This window comes from Enhydra lutris, unplaced genomic scaffold (assembly GCF_002288905.1).
Source record: "Enhydra lutris kenyoni isolate GAN:26980312 unplaced genomic scaffold, ASM228890v2 scaffoldscaffold56, whole genome shotgun sequence".
NCBI classification, from domain to species: domain Eukaryota; kingdom Metazoa; phylum Chordata; class Mammalia; order Carnivora; family Mustelidae; genus Enhydra; species Enhydra lutris.
In genome coordinates this window covers 11,493,658-11,511,281 of record NW_019154140.1, presented here as the reverse complement: position 1 = coordinate 11,511,281, position 17,624 = coordinate 11,493,658, and the positions used below count along the sequence as shown (strand labels likewise).

The 17,624-nt window shown below is 42.9% G+C and overlaps 1 protein-coding gene across 8 annotated transcripts in view; it reads right to left on the bottom strand.

Moving 5' to 3' along the window:
- LOC111157896 (poly(rC) binding protein 2) overlaps positions 1-17,624 on the bottom strand; it is a 22,436-nt gene extending 4,812 nt beyond the window's left edge. Inside the window, exons 1-14 of one of the 8 annotated variants that reach the window (XM_022519610.1) lie at positions 17,551-17,610; positions 15,038-15,180; positions 14,427-14,450; positions 14,303-14,335; positions 13,831-13,947; positions 11,827-11,958; positions 10,506-10,634; positions 9,416-9,490; positions 7,464-7,556; positions 6,251-6,292; positions 4,927-4,999; positions 4,380-4,418; positions 3,388-3,440; positions 2,106-2,275 (exon numbers count right to left, since the gene is read on the bottom strand). In XM_022519610.1, coding sequence (XP_022375318.1) covers positions 2,106-2,275; positions 3,388-3,440; positions 4,380-4,418; positions 4,927-4,999; positions 6,251-6,292; positions 7,464-7,556; positions 9,416-9,490; positions 10,506-10,634; positions 11,827-11,958; positions 13,831-13,947; positions 14,303-14,335; positions 14,427-14,450; positions 15,038-15,106 — 1,049 coding nt within the window. In that variant the 5' untranslated portion in view covers positions 15,107-15,180; positions 17,551-17,610. Of the gene's footprint in view, positions 1-2,105; positions 2,276-3,387; positions 3,444-4,379; positions 4,419-4,926; positions 5,000-6,250; positions 6,293-7,463; positions 7,557-9,415; positions 9,503-10,505; positions 10,635-11,826; positions 11,959-13,830; positions 13,948-14,302; positions 14,336-14,426; positions 14,451-15,037; positions 15,181-17,550 lie in introns of all 8 variants that reach the window. The other 7 variants (XM_022519609.1, XM_022519613.1, XM_022519611.1 and 4 more) reach the window with 7 other exon arrangements.

Here is a 17,624-nt window from a genome sequence, read left to right as displayed (position 1 = left end):
ATTTCAGAACTTGAAAGAATGTAGCATTTTTAAAGAAAAATGCTGAGAACAAAAGTGTAGATAACAACTAGGAAAGCTTTGTTTCTGGTAAGAGGTGGGGGTGAGGGAAAAAAGCCCTTTGTTTTTCACAAAACATACTTCTAATATAGACCTCACAGAACTGAAAGATACTCAAGCACTCCCGAAAAACTCATTTAAAAATGTAAAAATATGCCTCAGATTCCTGAAGCGAAGTCCAAATAGCCTAATGACCAGCACCTTCCGAACGCCCACCCATCTAAGCCAGAACAGCAGTATTTGTCAAAGACTGTCTGGACAACCTACCCCACAAGATTAACTCTTCAAGGGCAGGGCCCCTCCTCTTAAGATTCCATTTTGTTTACTGAAGTCCAGAGACGTTACAATCCATAAAGCAGGGATAAAGAAAGGACCCACACTGACAGAGTAAGAGCAGAAATGCTCAAAATCCATTCCTGAAAGCAGAGAAATCTTTCTTGCCTGGTAGTAACAAAACCAGCTCGCTTGTGCACTCAAACTTGGCCCAGAAGGGAGAGTGAAGAATAAGTTTTGTGCATGTACAATCTCTGCTTCGGTGTTAAATGAAGCCTCACAAAGTTGTGACCCAAACTCATAGTTTGGACAGTTTCATGAAACGGGACAACCCTAAATGGCCAGCCATCCTCCAAGGAGGATCCTGAAAAGAGCAACTGAATCAGGAAACTCAGGTGGAGATGTTCGGCTTCCTTATGACCTAGGGTCAAACAAGCTGCTTCCATTTAAGCACTACCTGACAGTATTTAGGGTAAGCCCAAGCAGAAGACAACAATCCCCACCTTCCAACAACATGAATCTCACCACCTAAGACCTGCCCTCAGACCTGCCCTGCCATATTCCAATTAGAAACAAGAAAAACCTTTGCAAACAGCCTCTACACAAACTTACTACCATTTCCTACTGAACATGAAGAATCTGATGTGCTTGGTAGCTGAAGCAGATCCAGACACAGGAAATCTTTTCTACATAAATACTAGTCAATACCTCAAGGCATTATAAAAGGCTTAGGGCAAAAGTCAAAACCATGGGGGAACTGATAAATTCTTAACCAGGAGATAAAAGACAATGGAATAATTACAAAGTCAGTATAAGCAGACAAAACAGACTTCACACTTATGAATTCCTTTCCTTTGCCCTAGATTCAGGAACTCAGAACACCTTTTATGCACAAGAGAAACTGAACAGTTGTGACAGAGAATAAGTGAGAACTAGACAAAAATCTACAAGAGAAGGATGGCTAAGCCCCCTGGGGAAATGGACTGCTAACCCTGGCTTAGCATGTTAGTAAGCAATTAAGATCGTGACTGAAGCAAATGTGCTAAGAAAGCAAGAAATATGAATGCCTTGTAGGATGCCCCCCCCAGACTCCAAACACCCCCACTGTGGCTGTCCTGTGCAGTAACATCAGCTAGGTTTGGGTGAGGAGAATAAAACCTCAGGAAGCCATTATGGTATGAGATGGTGGCAAAAAAAACAAAAAACAAAAAACAAAGAACAGGCTAGGCATTTCTGAAATAGTAGTCCAAAACCTGTGCCTCTCCTTTCCCACAAGCTCTGAACAATGGAACACATTTGCAATTTTAGAAAGAATATTAATGGTAATCGCTGCTTCCAAGAAACTGCCTTGCCGTCACATTACTACTTCATTATCCTTACTCCAATTAGGGCACTTTGGAGACTAACCTCCACCTGTAAAATATTGTTCTAGGATATGTACGGCAAGAAACCCACATCTTCTTAGTACGGATGCTCCAGCCAGAGCACTACCCTACTGATGAAAATGTGCTCCACTGTTTCCGTGCCTAAAACCGTCAAGTCAAATGCAAGCATTCTATTCCCCTCCCCCATACAAATTTATTCCAATCTTGTTACTTTTTCTGCTTGCTACACTAAGAATGGATCAAAGTAGGGCAAAACTTTATTGCTGTCTCCACCCATCCCCCCTCCCATCCCCCAAATACTCCCACATTTAATAATACACTGTAGTTTTCCCCAACACACACGTTAATGTGTTACCAACAATAAGACAAAAGGTAGGGAGGAACACTTACCTGACATTGATTAGGTATTGAGCCAGGCTAATGCTGGCAGCAGATCCAGTGATGGTAACCTGCCTATCAGTAGATCCTTCCACTGGGTTCGCAATTTTGATCTGCGCCCCAGACATCTGACGGATCTCATTGATTTTGGCGCCTTGACGCCCGATTATGCAGCCAATCAACTTAAGAAAAGAAACAAGGCATACCAAAATTAGGAGTTGCATGGCTAGGTCCAAGAAGTCCATCCCACCCCTCCAGTCTTCTACAGCTTGAATCCACAATAATGGTAATGGAAACTACTATCTGCATCCTACATACCCTACTCACATACTCCTGATTAAATAACTTGATTCTAGATTGCATCTCCAGTCTTGCCCTATTTTGTCCGACTACCACAGGTCAGAGCCAACTCTTAGCTCACGGACTCTGAGGAGCATTAGCTCATTTCCTAGAGTACCAATCCAAAGACAAAATAAAGCAGAGCCAATATGCTAACAAATCAGTTTCTCATGGCGAGGGATAATAAAGGTCTCTGGTTTCTGGCAACAAAGATGCCTAAACTTACCGTGCTATGATTACCATTTTCACATACCGCTAAGAATTCTGCCTAATTTATTTTTTTAAAGATATTTATTTATTTATTTGACAGAGAAAGAGATCACAAGCAGGCAGAGAGAGAGGAAGGGAAGCAGGCTCCCTGCTGAGCAGAGAGCCCGATACGGGGCTCGATCCCAGGACCCCGGGATCATAACCTGAGCCGAAGGCAGAGGCTTAACCCACTGAGCCACCCAGGTGCCCCGAATTCTGCCTAATTTATGTTTTTGCCTTTGGAAAGAAAAAAAAAATGGGTATACATTCACATTGTCCAATACTGTAGACACTAATAACACATAATTACTGAAAACCTTTAGTGTGGCTAGTGAGATTGAGAAATTGAGATTATTCGCACAATTCAAACAACCACATGCAGTTAGCGACTATCATGTTGGATGGAACATTCAATGGCCCCTGCTTTAAGGATAAGGCTTTGGATCATCCAAGAAACCAAAGCCAATGGGAATCTGTATCTGAGACAAAAATGGTTCTACCTCATGATACCTCAACACAACAGTTTTACCCATTTTCTCCATCAGTTTTTATTTATGATTCTACATACTTTTAAAATTTTTAATTCAGGATCTGAAAAAAAAAAAAAACCAAAAACCCATGTCTTCCCTGCTAGGCCTCAAGAATGGCATGACACTGTATCGACTCTCTTATTTTTATCCCATGCAACCCTATTAATTATACTCACATCATTTGGAATGGTGAGTTCATGAGAAGTAGTCTGAGCAGATGCATCCAAACCTGCTAAAAGACAGAAGAGAGCAAGGAAGTTCAATGCATAGCAAACAAACCCCCACTGATTTGCACATTAACCTAACAGAAGGAAACAAACTGGAAACCCAGCATTGGCTGTTGGGATTCATCACTAACTTGGAAGCCTCCAAGGAGGAAAGAGGGGGAAAGGGGTACAGAAATAATGCTGGAAAGGTTCCTCTGTAAACTCAGAAGAGCTGATTTCATGCCATTTCCTGCAAAGCCCAGCCTATTAGGGTGTTAAGGGGATGGAAGCAAGGGGCAAGGGAATGTGGTAGGACCAAAATCTAACCAAATCCTTCTGCACTGCTCCCCTTTTCTGCTTAAGATTTCCTGCTGCTGTTGTGTTCCAATTTTATCTCACCTGATGCTCACTAGCACCAGTGCCAATATCATGCCTGTTACTGGGTACCATGGACTTTTGGCAGACATGCAGAGTTGCTTTAAATATACCTGTATCAGATTAACACCTCCCCCAATCCTAACCTACACTTGAAGGTCAAAGAGAATGAAATGGCAGCCAGGTGAGGGAAATTCATTTCTCCAGATTTATTCCCTGTCTCTTCCTCAATCGCTCAGTAATTTGTTCTGGTTTTTATTTTGTTTTCCAAAGAAAAAGAAAAAAAATCCTATCAGCAAACACCCATACCCATCAATACTACTAACACCTGGACAGAACCAGGCTGACTGGCTAATTCTCAAAGCTAGTCCTACTCTCAGCTGTGGCTGCTAAACTCAACATTTTTAGAAGGGGGTTGGCCAGATCCATCAAAGGACCCTCAGGGGCACCAGGCCCACCCCTTTGCTCTCTCAGCTCCTTTCTGCCATGTGCATCTTGCTGGTATGTCATGGGCAGTGAAACAAGACTCCCACCAGTTTATTAATATAACAGTAGAATACTACAGATTTTTTTTTTTTAATCATTACCCCAATAGCCTTTCACCTCTGGAGAGCTGGATTCAATGCCTGTTAAGATACAAGTGAAAATGAGTTTGGTGGTCTCATCCTAACCCTATCGGACAAGTTATTCCTTATACAGAAAAAAAAAGCCCCAAAAACAAAACAAAACAAAACCAAAAACCACTACACAATTTGGCACAAATGGATTTTCTACCCAGATCTCTGAATAGCTGGCGGAGAGAAAGGGGGTGCCAATCAGATCAAAGGGGCAGCAGTGAGGATGGGAAGAAATATCAGCCTACCCTTTGCCTGACAAGCATCCCCAAACCTCACCCCAAACCTTCCAGGGCCTTTTTTTTTTTTTTTTTTTTTTAAAAAGAATAACTCATCCCAAATGAAAACCAAGTTAACAAATGCATTACCTCCTTTGGTTTAGTGATAGAAGACAGGCAAGTTTAAACCAGCAGGATGCTGGGTAATGAAGTATGTTTTAAACAGATGCCAAACTGAGACCTTGGGGCTGGCCTCTGTCTTGCACTACACCTTACAGAAATAAACACTGAGGTATCCATACCACTGAATCCGGTGTTGCCATGCGTCATGGGAAAATGAGACTGTTGCATTGCCAACTGGTGCAGCTTGGTCAACTGCAGGGAGGAAACAGGAGAGGCTGTCATTAGAAGAGTAACAGAGCCAGGGCTCAAGCACATTCAGACTTGAAAATGCAGAGCTCCTGATCCCCAAAGTTGACTCTACTACTCAGACTACGAAACAGAGTAAAGATGGGGCTTATACCACAATCCTGGAGATGGGCAGAATATGCAGGTAAGGGTGAGAAGTAGAAAGGGCATCAATACAAGAGAATGAATGCATCTTGGGTGTGTGAAAAGAAAAGCAGCAGCACCTGCCTGACAACCATCCCCTTGTGGGCTAATAATGAAGGTGTTTGCAGCCATTGCAACAGTTGCCCCAGGGACAAGCACAGACAGGCTAGGTAAACAAACTGTGCAGTGGTGCTAGGGAAAACACACCATGCAGGGTTGTCAGTACTGGGACAAGGGAAGGAGATGAGGGGGCAGGGAAACTGCAAGGAGGAGAGAGATTAAGATGAAACCAAACTGGGCTCAGCCCCACCCCCCACCCAATGGATTTCTACAGCTAATTTTCTTCACCTATACAAACTATCCTGGCTGTTGTAAAACAATCCCTCCTCAAGGCTACTTCCCTTCCTGCGCCAAGCACTGACCAAGAACCAAACCCAACTTCCCAAGTCTAATGCTCAGCACCTGAAAGGGTTAGTAATGACAGAGAAAGTGCAGAGACGAAGTCTGAATATTAGCGCTTTTAAAAAGGAGTGTTTAGTGGCAAGAAAGGTTTTTACTGATATGAATCCCCAAATATTCAGCTTCTTATCCCTCCCTGTGCAAATTAAGCCCCTTTCCCACCCATCCAGATGCTTTTTAAATTGTCACCTCAAATTGAGAAGTACCCAAAAGATAAACCCAACCTCCCACTGCCCCCACTCATGGAAAGGACTCTCTGAAGAGATGCACAGTCAGTCCATTGTCAATTTAAACTGTGCCCTGGAACAACAAATGACAATATAGCATGGAACACTTCTCTTTTAGATAGAATAATATGGAACATAGGGTAAAGCAGAATCTAATAATCTGCTGAATTCCAATTTCCAGTGAGTATGTCGAAAGGCAAACAAGGTGCTACTGTGGCCCTGATTATAGATTATTTAAGGGCCAAAATATGGGATTCGTTTCACCTTGTGAGGAAAACAAAACTGTAAATGTTTAAGACCCAACTCACTTCTGCCTATATAGAAGAGTGAAAACAATTTTGGATGGGAGAGGGAGCTTTTCAAAACAAGAAGCGAAAACAAAACTTACATCTGGCTGTGGAATGGCATACTGTCCTTGAATGGTATAGGCCTACAAAAGGAGGAAAACAGTTCCTATTAAAAAACCAATCACGGACAGCCACCCAGTGGGAGAAGGGGAGATGGATTTCAACTAGCCAGGAAGCCAGAGTTGAACTAGAGATGGGGGAGGTCAGAGACTGAGGCAGTAGGTGATATCTCACAATCACAGGCCTGAGTTGGCCACCTTTGAAACCTAAATATGATGCCTTATTCCAGGAAACCTATGAAGGGAGCCATGTTCCCTGCAATCAAAGGCAAAACACACGTTTGTTTCTTAATAGAAAGGTGGGAAGTGGGATTAAGCAATGCCTCGATTGACCAAACCCCCTTCATTTCCCTATATTCAAGACAGCCTAGGAGGAAAATGGTCTCTTCCCTCAACCACCCCAACCCTGATATACCAGTCATGGTGACATGAATGATTTGTTTTGCACAAACCTGCGTGGCATGTTTTGAAACACTTCCCTTTCCCTATCTTATTTTTCTCTACATCTGCCTAAAGACCTTAAATGCACTGGAAGCTAGCTGAGTACCTAACACTAGGGAGCTGACCACAAGAATGCAAAATAAATAAATAAGTAAGTAAGTAAGACAAATTACTGTGTGCTAAACCCTGCACCTTCTCCCACCTCCCCCTCCATAAAAGGCACTTGCAGCTCCCACTACACCCTCCTCCCCCCACACCATAACCTCCAAAAAGGGAGCTGGGTCTTCAGGGCAAGGGGTGAGGGACAAGGAGAAGGAACAGGAAGGGAGGGGAAGGAGTGGCTGGTTAACGGGATGTGAAGCTTTTCACATCACAGTGGCCAGTACCCCCAAAAGTGCACCCAGGTGGGGGTAGGAAGGTGAAAATGGGATAGGAAGAGTGGGAGATGGGGAAGAGGGGTTGAACAACAACAACAAAAAAAAAAAAAAAAAAAGAAAAAAAGAAAAAAGAAAAAAAAAGAAAAAAGAAAAAAAGGGAAAAAAGGGGAAAAAAAAAAAAAAGAGAGTTGGTGTTACCATCTGGTGGGCTACGCGGCCTGTGTGAAATGAGGTTGGGGGGGGTCAGTCCAGGTCCCCGTGGACAGGTGGTGTCCACAGCACAAAAATCACCAGCGCCACTGGCCCCCCGCGTGTTGGCAGTCTCGGCTGAGGCGGAAGGATTGAGTGAGCCTTGGAGACTGAACATCCCCTCTCACCTCTAGAGGTGGTCCCTCCAGGTCAGGGTTGAGGCACATGGACGGGGTGGTGTGGGGAAAGCTCGCACTGTCGCTGCCTGTGCTGTACCTGTCCTGTGGATAAATAGAGGATTTCAGTCTCCAGGGCTGTCAATCCGGCACCTTGTCACCAGCATGAAATTCACACAAAAAAAGTTGTTTAATTTTCTCTTTTCCTTTAAAAAGGAGCTCACGACACAATTTGAAACGAGCTGCAATCAGTGAATTAAAAAAAAAAAAGTTACCTTGTGGCAGGTATCACACTGCACAATTGGACTATTTTCAGTAAGAATGGAGGAATGGGGCAACAGAGCTGATGCCAGCTACTGGTCAGTGTGGGATTAAGTTGAACCCCTACAGAGCCCACTTTTGTCACAAAGGAACAAAAGATACAGGTCCATCTGTGGACGTTGCATGAACCCGTCCATTTAAAAAGGCCCATGGGAATAATCAGGGCCACTCATGAAAGAAGCTTTAAACCTTTAGAGGGTGGTCAACTGAATAAAGGGGGGAGGGAGGGAGGGAGATGGGGAAGCAAAGAGGTAAGAAGTGGGAAGTGGAAAGAGGAGGAGAGGAAAGGAAAGGGAAACGAAGAATTATAGAGAGGACTGCTGCTACACAGCATGGGACTCTTTATAATCCCAAATGGGAGTAAAAGAATCCAGAAGAGCAGGAACCTAGAGTTCCTGGGGAGAAGGGAAAACTCCTAAGGCTAAGCGTCCTTGCTATACTGACTCTGGGCCTTTGTTTATCCCGCTTGACTATCCAGACTAACAGAACCCTTTAACCAATCCAGTTTGTACAAAGCAAGGTACTAAACTGTCTCAAGGTTAACACTGCAACATGATTTCTTGTGAAAGCTCCCAGAAGCACTTGACAAACTAAGTCCCCAGAATCTTGTTGTTTTATGCCAACTCAAAACAGAATGTGAATGAGATGGACTTCAAGTTTATGCTTCCCCCAATTCAAACAAAAGATGCAACTAACTGAATTAAGTGTGCTTGTAACAGGCCAGCTCCTCATTGGGAAAAGGCATTTTGAGCAATGCACCTGCTCAGGAAGCCACCAAAATGAAGATCACTATTTCATCCTGAACCCCAACATTTACAAAACTGACCTACCTACTCCTTAAATGCTAACCAGCAACGCATAAAACTACCATGGTTCTGATCCATGCTCCTGTCATAAAAATCTAACTTCAGAATAAACCATGTACCAAGGATCAAGAATTTAGGTGGGTGAAGTAGAAAGAGGCCAAGGGGGTGCTTTGGTGTTCTTACTCTAATACCAAAGATCATAGCACCACAGCCCAACATGCTCTCCCCCTTCTATTCTCGCACACTGAACCCTCACCCCAGCTGGTTTCAGTTATGCCATGTGGATTCAAACCAGCATTTATAAGGTTAAGAGCCTGGGGAAACAATTCACTGGAGTTTGGGAGTGAAGGGGTAGGAGTAGGGGAGGTGAGGTGGGGGGGAAGGGGAAGTTTGTAGGACACTCAAGTTTAGGACCCCCCAATTTTGAGACCACCATCCACAATCTCCTTCAGAGGTCCAGTTCTTTGCTACTTTTTTTCAGACCTCTAAAGAACACCCCACACATAAAAAAGCATGGATGGGGTGCGGGGGGGAGACAGGGAGAGTAGTAGTGACACCAAGGCAATTTAACCCTTTCTTCTAACCCAACCCACCTTAAATCACCAAGTAAATTCCCCCTTCCGAGTGCCTACAAAACTCCCATTGTCTGCTAAAAATTAAGGGCTTGGCATTCATAGCTTTCTCCAGTACAAAAAAAATAAAACCAAAAGCACGTCAAACTATGGCCAGAATACGGGTTTCAGCAAGCATGCAGAGTGGCCTGGTGTGCTGCTGGCAAAGTTGACATTTCAAATATAATCCTCGTTCAATCTAGCCCACCAATAAGAACTTTCTTACCTGACCACCTGCAAAGATGACTGGAGAACTGGACGGCTTGGGCCGGTACGGGATGGTCACGCCCTTCGGGGGGGACTGGGAGAGAGTCAGAGGGGAAAAAAACAAAAAGAGATAAGGTTTCAAAGCTGCTTCAGCTGTGTGGCTTAAGCTCACACAGATCAGTTAAATTAACAACTGTACTAATTTCCATCCCTTCACCTACCAACGTTGTCTCTGGCTAGATCTAATCTCAAATCATCTGTAGTTATTTGCCTTTAAAGCAGTAAGATGGGTCCATGGACTACACAGCTCACACTAATTCTCATCAAAGAAGATTCCCCTGTAATAATTTACGCATTATTTCCACGTTTTCAAGTAAACCTAATGAACACGACAAACCTCTATGCGTACGTAATTAGTAATTAAGCATCTTACATTTTGGCCTACATAAGAAATGAAGCCAAAATAGGAAATAAAACACCCCAGTATTATCCCTAGGATAATATAGACACTGTCAAGAAACAGTTCAAAGGTTCAGTCAACATTCTGAAAATTTTACTTTCCTTTTTCATGCAACATGGAATGAATTCCATAACAATTCTATAAAGATTTTCCCTTAATTCTGCTATTCTTATTTTAACATATGCTACCAGGACCTCATAAATCATTCAAAAACACCACTATGGGTCAATTTTTTCCTATATAACTATCTTGAATATAATCCTGCCTTAAAACACAAAAATTAATTTGAAGAATGCATCAAAATTGTTCACAGCCAAAATACTGTAATCCAAAGGCAACTTAACTCAGTTCCTCAGAAACCCAGTAACATCTTTTGTTCACTCAGTCCGAGTAGTCAATATTCCCCTACCAACCCTACTAGAATTGCTGTAAACCAAAAGTTCACTACTGCTTAACAGTTTCTATTTTTGCTCAGACTATAAGAAAAGTCAAAGCTGGGGGAAGGAAAATATGAACTCAGGGAACCTCTTCCCCACCCCCACTGGAAGCTTCTAACAGCTTCACCTAATTCTAGTCTTACTAAATATAGAGCAGTCTGTCTCCCTAGAATAACCCTCCCCCCACTCTCAGCATGAGCCTGAGGGCTTACCTCCAACATGACCACGCAGATCTGTTTCACACACTCAATGATGGATTGCGGAATGCCAGCAATAGTGATGGCCCGCTCAGTTGAGTTGGGGAGCATATCCCCCGCCACCTGGACCTGAGCCCCTGTACTCTTTGGGGTAAAAAGAAATTTTAAAAATCAGATAAAAACAGCTCATACTCTTCCAATTCCCTAAGCAGCAATTTTAGAGTTGAACGCTCAGTAGAGATACTTATCCCATCTCCTATTTTACCCTTTTTATTCTCCCTTCCCACTCTTCCCTTACTCCAGATAGGACTATTTAATCACAGTTATAAATAAATTAGCCTCTGAAAATCAAGAATAAACCTGAACAACAGCCTAAATTTAAGCTGCTCTCAAGAAAAAGGCCCTTCTAGACAGTTTCCTTTCAGCTAATGGTAGCTTCGTGGGCCATCAAACAAAATCTCCACAAGTATCACCAACTTTTCATTCTCTTATTAAATAAATATTTATATTAAGCCCATTCTATGTGTCAGGAACCATTCAAGGTTGCTTGGAATACATAAAACCAAAATCCCTGCTCTCCTGTCATGTATGGTCAAGCTCCTGAAAACTCCTTTAGAAGCCACTTAAATTTCATTCCAACATCCAATTCAGTAACTCCCAGACACTTTTAAAAGCTTCCATAATTCAATGTTAAGAGCCACAATTTAAAAGGGAACACAATTACAACTGCATCCTACTATATCTCCCAATTTCCCCCTTGCTGTTCAGTAGGAGTTTGGCCAAGGCCAAGATATTATATATCAAACTTTAATCTTCTTAGACATGAAAAAAATTACGTAGTCTCATGGAAAAGTTGCCAAATTAAAAAATGGAAACAGTGCGCCTGGGTGGCTCAGTCAGGCGTCCGACTCTTGATTCCAGTTCAGGTCATGATCTTACAGGGTAGTGGGATCAAGCCCCATACTGGGTTCCACACTGGGCATGGAGCCTGCCTGGGATTCTCTCTTCCTCTCCCTCTGTCCCCCCACCCCCCAGCACAGTACTCTAAAACAAACAAAAAACAAACAAGAACAAAAACAAAAGAAACCAGGTCATGTTCAACTATTAGAAATTCTGATTAACCTTCTGACTTGTTAGGATATATGAATTGTTAAAAAATAAACAAAAAAACCCTACATTTTATGTGTGTTATGAATGTTGTCTTCCCAATCCATCCAGGAGTGTTACTTTAACAATATTCATCTCAAATGCAAACTTTTCCTAGCCATACTAAGAGCTATTAATAGAGAAATCCGTATTTATAATGAACATTTTGAAAACAACGAAAGTTACAAACCTCTCGTATTTCCTTGATCTTGCAACCACCTTTCCCAATGAGAGAGCCACACTGACTAGCAGGGACCACCAGCCTCAGGGTAACTGGGGGTCTACTGGCAGCTGTGCTATTGGTCATAGAGCTGCTGATGTCCTTCAAAAAGAAATTTATCAGAACAAACGAATGTAAGTTTCAGCAGATCCCTGGGACCCGTAACTGCTGTAACAGAACTGTTTTAACCTTATAAGGGTATATGTCATGATCTACCATCAGCAAAAGTTCAAATACTGCCTCCCCACCTCCCAAAACAACTATTTCTGAAAAGATAAAAACACCTACAAACTTCTTCAGGATTAGCCCTAAATATAGTTGACTTCATGGAGGGTTAAGATGGAGTATGGTAGGAAGCAAAATGATTATTAGTTCTGGAAATTAGAGCTGACTGCAAAGTAAAACAATTATCAAAGTCAAAATTAAATAAAACATTAAGAGAAAGATGAAACAATGCAATCTAGAATGTTCAAAGAACCAATTCTGCTCTACCAGAAAACTGGGAAGATTAAGTTGTGTATTTCTATGTATCATTATTTTAATTTCTTGGTAATATTACCATTATACAGATAATGAAATCGAGGCCAAGTACTCAATCACATCTAAAAAGCTGTAGATTTTTTTTTATATAAAGATTTTGTTTATTTATTTATTTGACAGACAGAGATCACAAGTAGGCAGAGAGGCAGGCAGAGAGAGAAGAGGAGGAAGCAGGCTCCCCTGCTGAGCAGAGAGCCCGGATGCAGGGCTCAATCCCAGGACCCCGGGATCATGACCTGAGCCGAAGGCAGAGGCTTTAACCCACTGAGCCACCCAGGCGCCCCAAAGCTGTAGATTTTTAAATTAAATGACTGTATTTGGCTCCAAAGCCCACCATCTTTCCCATAACAATATGCCACACCCAAAAAGTCATGTTTTAACCTAGTTAAATTTAGCCTCCTGAGGATTAAGTGTTGTAAACATCACTTCTCAGCCTAATCTCTATGTAATAGCTAGACCTGGAAAGTGCTTAAACATAAGCCCTTAAAGTCAAGGGCAAGTTGAAGTATGAATACATCTTCTGAATGTTTTTTAAGCTTCAGGATCTGGATTAGCAGGGCCCTGCAGGTCAAAAGATAGCATTTCTGATCTTGGCTATGATAAAATTTCAGGCACCATTAAGTATCCAACCACCAACTCAAGCAGCAGCCAACAGCTCCCTTCTGCCTGTGGTGTCAAATGCAGCCTTCGCATTAGCAGCATTACTGAAGAAGGGGAGGAGGCAGATACAGGTCTGACACGACATTATCAGACTTATTTTCTTAAAAACTTAACTACACCCAAGGTTGAAAGGTATCTATTTATTCATACTATACAATAGTGTTCACCAAGGCACCTAAAGAAAGCACATTTAGATTCATTCAACTATAAATCAGGGAATGTAATGTTGAGTAAAACAGTACTATCATACCTTCAAAACGGTCAGTCAAAAAAAATGAAAATAAAAGATGCTAGTTTCTCACTTTTTTTTATGTTGAGTCCCAGGTAATAGTCAAGCAATTTGTTTTAATGATTCAAATGACTTAATGGCCAGATTTTGGGGACACTGAAGTGGGGGAAGGACTCAAAGATATTTATGACCCATTTTTTCCTTGAATTTAAAAGCTCTCAGAAAATCACTAAGCTGTCTAGCACTTTAAAAGGAAGACTACGTGGGGAGGGGTGCCTGAGTGGCTCAGTTGGCTGAGCGGCCAACTCCTGATTTCAGTTCAGGTCATGATCTCAGGGTCCTGGAGTTGATCCCTGCGTGTGGGCTCTGCATTCATCAGGAGTGGGCTTGAGGAGTCTCTCTGCCTCTCCCTCTGCCACTCCCCTCCTGAGGGTGGGCATGCGTGCGCACAAACACACGCACTCTAAATAAAAAATGAAATTTAAAAAACACCCGAAAGTAAAATAAAACAAAGACTAAGTGCAGAATGAGAGAGAACAACACACCTCTTCCAGTTTGTCAATGATCATAGCAAAGGCTTTGAAGATCGCGTTAGTGGGTCCAGCCAAAGTGATAATTCTCTCAGGACAATTCCCTTCTGAGATGTTGATACGTGCACCACTCTGGATAAAAAACAAGGCCGAGAGCTTAAATAAGACAAAAAGATCTGAGTATATATAGAACACCCCCCCCAAATAAGATAAGCAAGGAGCTGCCTACGTTATTTTGACACAAGGCAATTTCAGCATTATTTCAAACACTTGCTCATGTTTGTCTTCAGACTACAGAACCTGCCTTAATGCTTGAGTGAACTAAGACACAGGAACTACATTTCCCAGCATACTATATGCCGTTACAAATAACCAAACAAGAAAAATACATTTTCCTTTTGAGACCTTTCCCCTTGCAATCACTCATTAATAAGAAAATTTCTGCCTTTAGGACTTAACACTCCCTTAACTCCCCCCACAAACTTACCTCCTCACGCATCTTCTTAACTGATTCTCCTTTCTGTAAGAGGAAAAGTCAAGAGTGAGCTCCAAATGCTATTTCAACCCAGACTGACTAAAGAGTAATTAGAGTTGAAGTGAAACTGTCTTACCTTTCCGATGATACTGCCAACTTCCTGCAAGGGAAAAAAATAGCATCAAATAAAAGGAAACTCCAAGTGTTCATTATTATGAAAAGGAATTTTTAACTATCCGAAGCAATGCGAAAACTAAGATTTATAGGAAAGGGGACTGGGTGAGCTTTTTCTTTTATTTGCTCAAAACATAAATGAGATATCCAGAAATTTTGAAGGAATAATGATGCAGTAATGATTAAATGCTATTGTGCTTAAGATGTTATTTTTTAAAGGACCAAATACATCACCTCCCACCTCCCACCCCCCCCACCTTAAGTTTCCCAAAATTGTCTGAGCCAAGGAAATCTACTTATCACAAGCTATAGCAACCTCTACAGGCAAAACTTTATTATCCAGATATGAGACAGTCTTTGGCTCCATCCTCTAGTTAAGCCTTTCCTGCTCAGTGGAGCTTCCTACTAAAGTCTGTCCATTTTCCCACTACACTCTCATCTACTCTGATAGAGAAGAGTGCTAACGCCAGATGCCCCACAGTGCTAATCTGATGAGCTCCAAGATGCATGCCCTCTCTTCCTGGCCTCTCCCTGAGCAGTTACTATGACCCAATTTCCCAAGCTGGTGCATACCTTTCCATGCATAAGTAGCCGGATGGTGAGAGTGACATTTAATCCACCTTCAATCACACCGGTGTCCATGTCGAGCAGTGTTCTGGGGAGCTGGACTTTGAGTGGTCAAGTCTTTGGTCACTGGTGGGGGTGAAAGCCAAAAACTGAAATGCAAACATGACCAAAATCAGAAAGGAAAACATAGGAGAAATAGTTCCTAAAATAATTTTCACCATTATCAATGTTTCCGGACTCTTCTCCTTAAATGACAACCTATCAGTTGGCAAGTGTGTGTACACCCAGCACAACTGCACTAATGACAACCATTTACAGCTCAGGTTCTGTAGAGTATGGAAGGAGACTTTTCAGTCTGCTCTCCTTAATGGCAGGGTTTCTGCTGACTCTCAGGATGAGGAGGATTCCTTCAATCGGCAATGGTTGTAAGGGAACTGCTGAACGTGCACTTGTCCTTCAGCAGAATAAGCTTTGACATGATACAGAAATACCTGGAAATCATGAGGCCAAACCTCAAACTAATCAACTAGAGAGAGGCAGATGACCTTCTGCTTCTTTGTTAGGTAGGAGCTCAGGCTGAAAGCTAGAAAAGACACTAAGTTTTCCTACTCGCAGCAATTTCTAGCTAAAAAATCGAGATGTTTCTCACATTAAAATTTCACATCTTGACAGATGACACCAAATAATTTAATAAGTTTTAAATCAATCATCTCACTGAAAAGGGCATTATCTATGAAAGCCTTCTATGAAGGGTGGGATTCCGTATTTCCCTCTGGGAAAACATTCAGTACATTAAGTACAGCCCGAGTCCTTTCTTCTATACCCTTTCCCAACCCAACTTGATAACCACTCAGATTTGAAAAATTTCCTTGCTTCTGTGTATTAACCTTTCTTACTACTCCATCTATTCAAATCTATTAAATCTTGAATTTTCTTCCAAAGAAAACAATAAAAAAAAAAAAAAACACTGGCATTGCTAAAAATTTATTGTACAGTTGTTTTAAGCAAGAGCAGTAATGAACCTTTCCTACAAAGAAGGCTCTTTTCCCATCTATCCTCTGAAACAATGTTCCCAATATTTCAGTTTTCAAGTAACAAATTACATGGAGAAATAGAATCTGGTTTTGGGTATACCTTTTCCTACCATACCTCCTTAGGACCTAACAGCATTAGCTTTAAAAAGGTTCTCCAAAGTTGATAAATTTCTCCAGTGACATTTTTAGAAACCATCCCTTCAAAACTGAACATCAATGAACACTCCTACAGCTAGTTTTCCTCCTTCACAAACCAGCCACCGTTTTAACTTTACTCTAACACAAAGCCCATCCCTAAACATTTAAAAAGTGTTAAGTTGCTGCCAGATCATTCTGTTTATGGCAAGCTGCCCCACCATTACCTCCAGAGCATGATTTAAAAAATGGGCTTTACATCCCCAAGGCACCTCATTCCCCCATCTTCAAAATAGAATTAACTGCTGGCAAAATCCCAGAATTCAACACTTTTCACTCATGAAAAAACAACAGTGCTGGGGGGAGGGGGCAGAGTGGAAAAGGGGAGACAAGTTATGTCTGTAAGAATGACTTTTTCTTTTTAATGAGATACGGTACAATACTGGCAGTTTAGCTTATCTCCACTCAAATGTAACAGAAATCACTTTACAAACACCAGAATAACGCAGCTAAGAAAGGGCAAGAACACTGAAAATCTTTTAGAAGGCCATTTCGTGATTAAGGCACAAAGCTGCATTTCTAACTCCAAACATCCAAGAAATCCCTGTCATTTTCTCCTGACTGGGTCAATATAAGTGTACCCAATCCCAGCAATCCAGCTGTTAATCCTGCAGCCCATTACCCCTTCTCCTATAAATAGCTCGGCCTGCGTCTATATCCGCAGGCATTTTGTAATTTCAAAATTCGTTACCCCGAAAGAACGTCCTGAATAACTCGGTAACTGGGAGCCCGTTTACCCTTTAACTCCGCCGCCCCCCTCCCCTCGGTCATCCAAACATTTTCCAATTAAAAAATGCCCCCCCCCCATGCCTCCACTAAAAAAGAGAGAAGGGAAAAAAATAAACGGTTCGGTCGGGGGGGGGGCGCTGCGATCCAGGGGGAGGGGCCGGACTAGTAGCGCCTCCTCGTGTGGCTGCGCCAGCGCCTGACCCCCGCGGGGAGCCGCGCTCACCCGCCCGGCCAGCAAGCCGGCCATCGCCTCCCCCCACCCCCTTCAACCAACAAATCCACCGCCGCCCCCCCCTACCGCGCGCGCGCCCTCCTTGACTCCTGCGCAGCCGCCACCGGGAAAAGGCGGGGGGAGGGGGGTAGGCCTTGCGCGAGGCCTACTAGGCCGCGCCTGAGCCAGGGCCTCGCGTGAATGGCCGGCCAGCCAGAGTGAGGGGGTAGGCGCTCACGCGGTACTACGCGAGGCCGGGGCTCGTGACGAGAACCGGAGCCCGCTGAGAAAGATGGCAAGAGTGGAAACAGAGCTATAGCTGGGGGCGGAGGGAGAATTTTGAAGCTTACCTGCAGGCGCGAGGCGACTGAGGGGAAAAGGGGAGCGGGCGGGAAGGGGAAGGGCGGGAGGCCGGGGGCGGAAC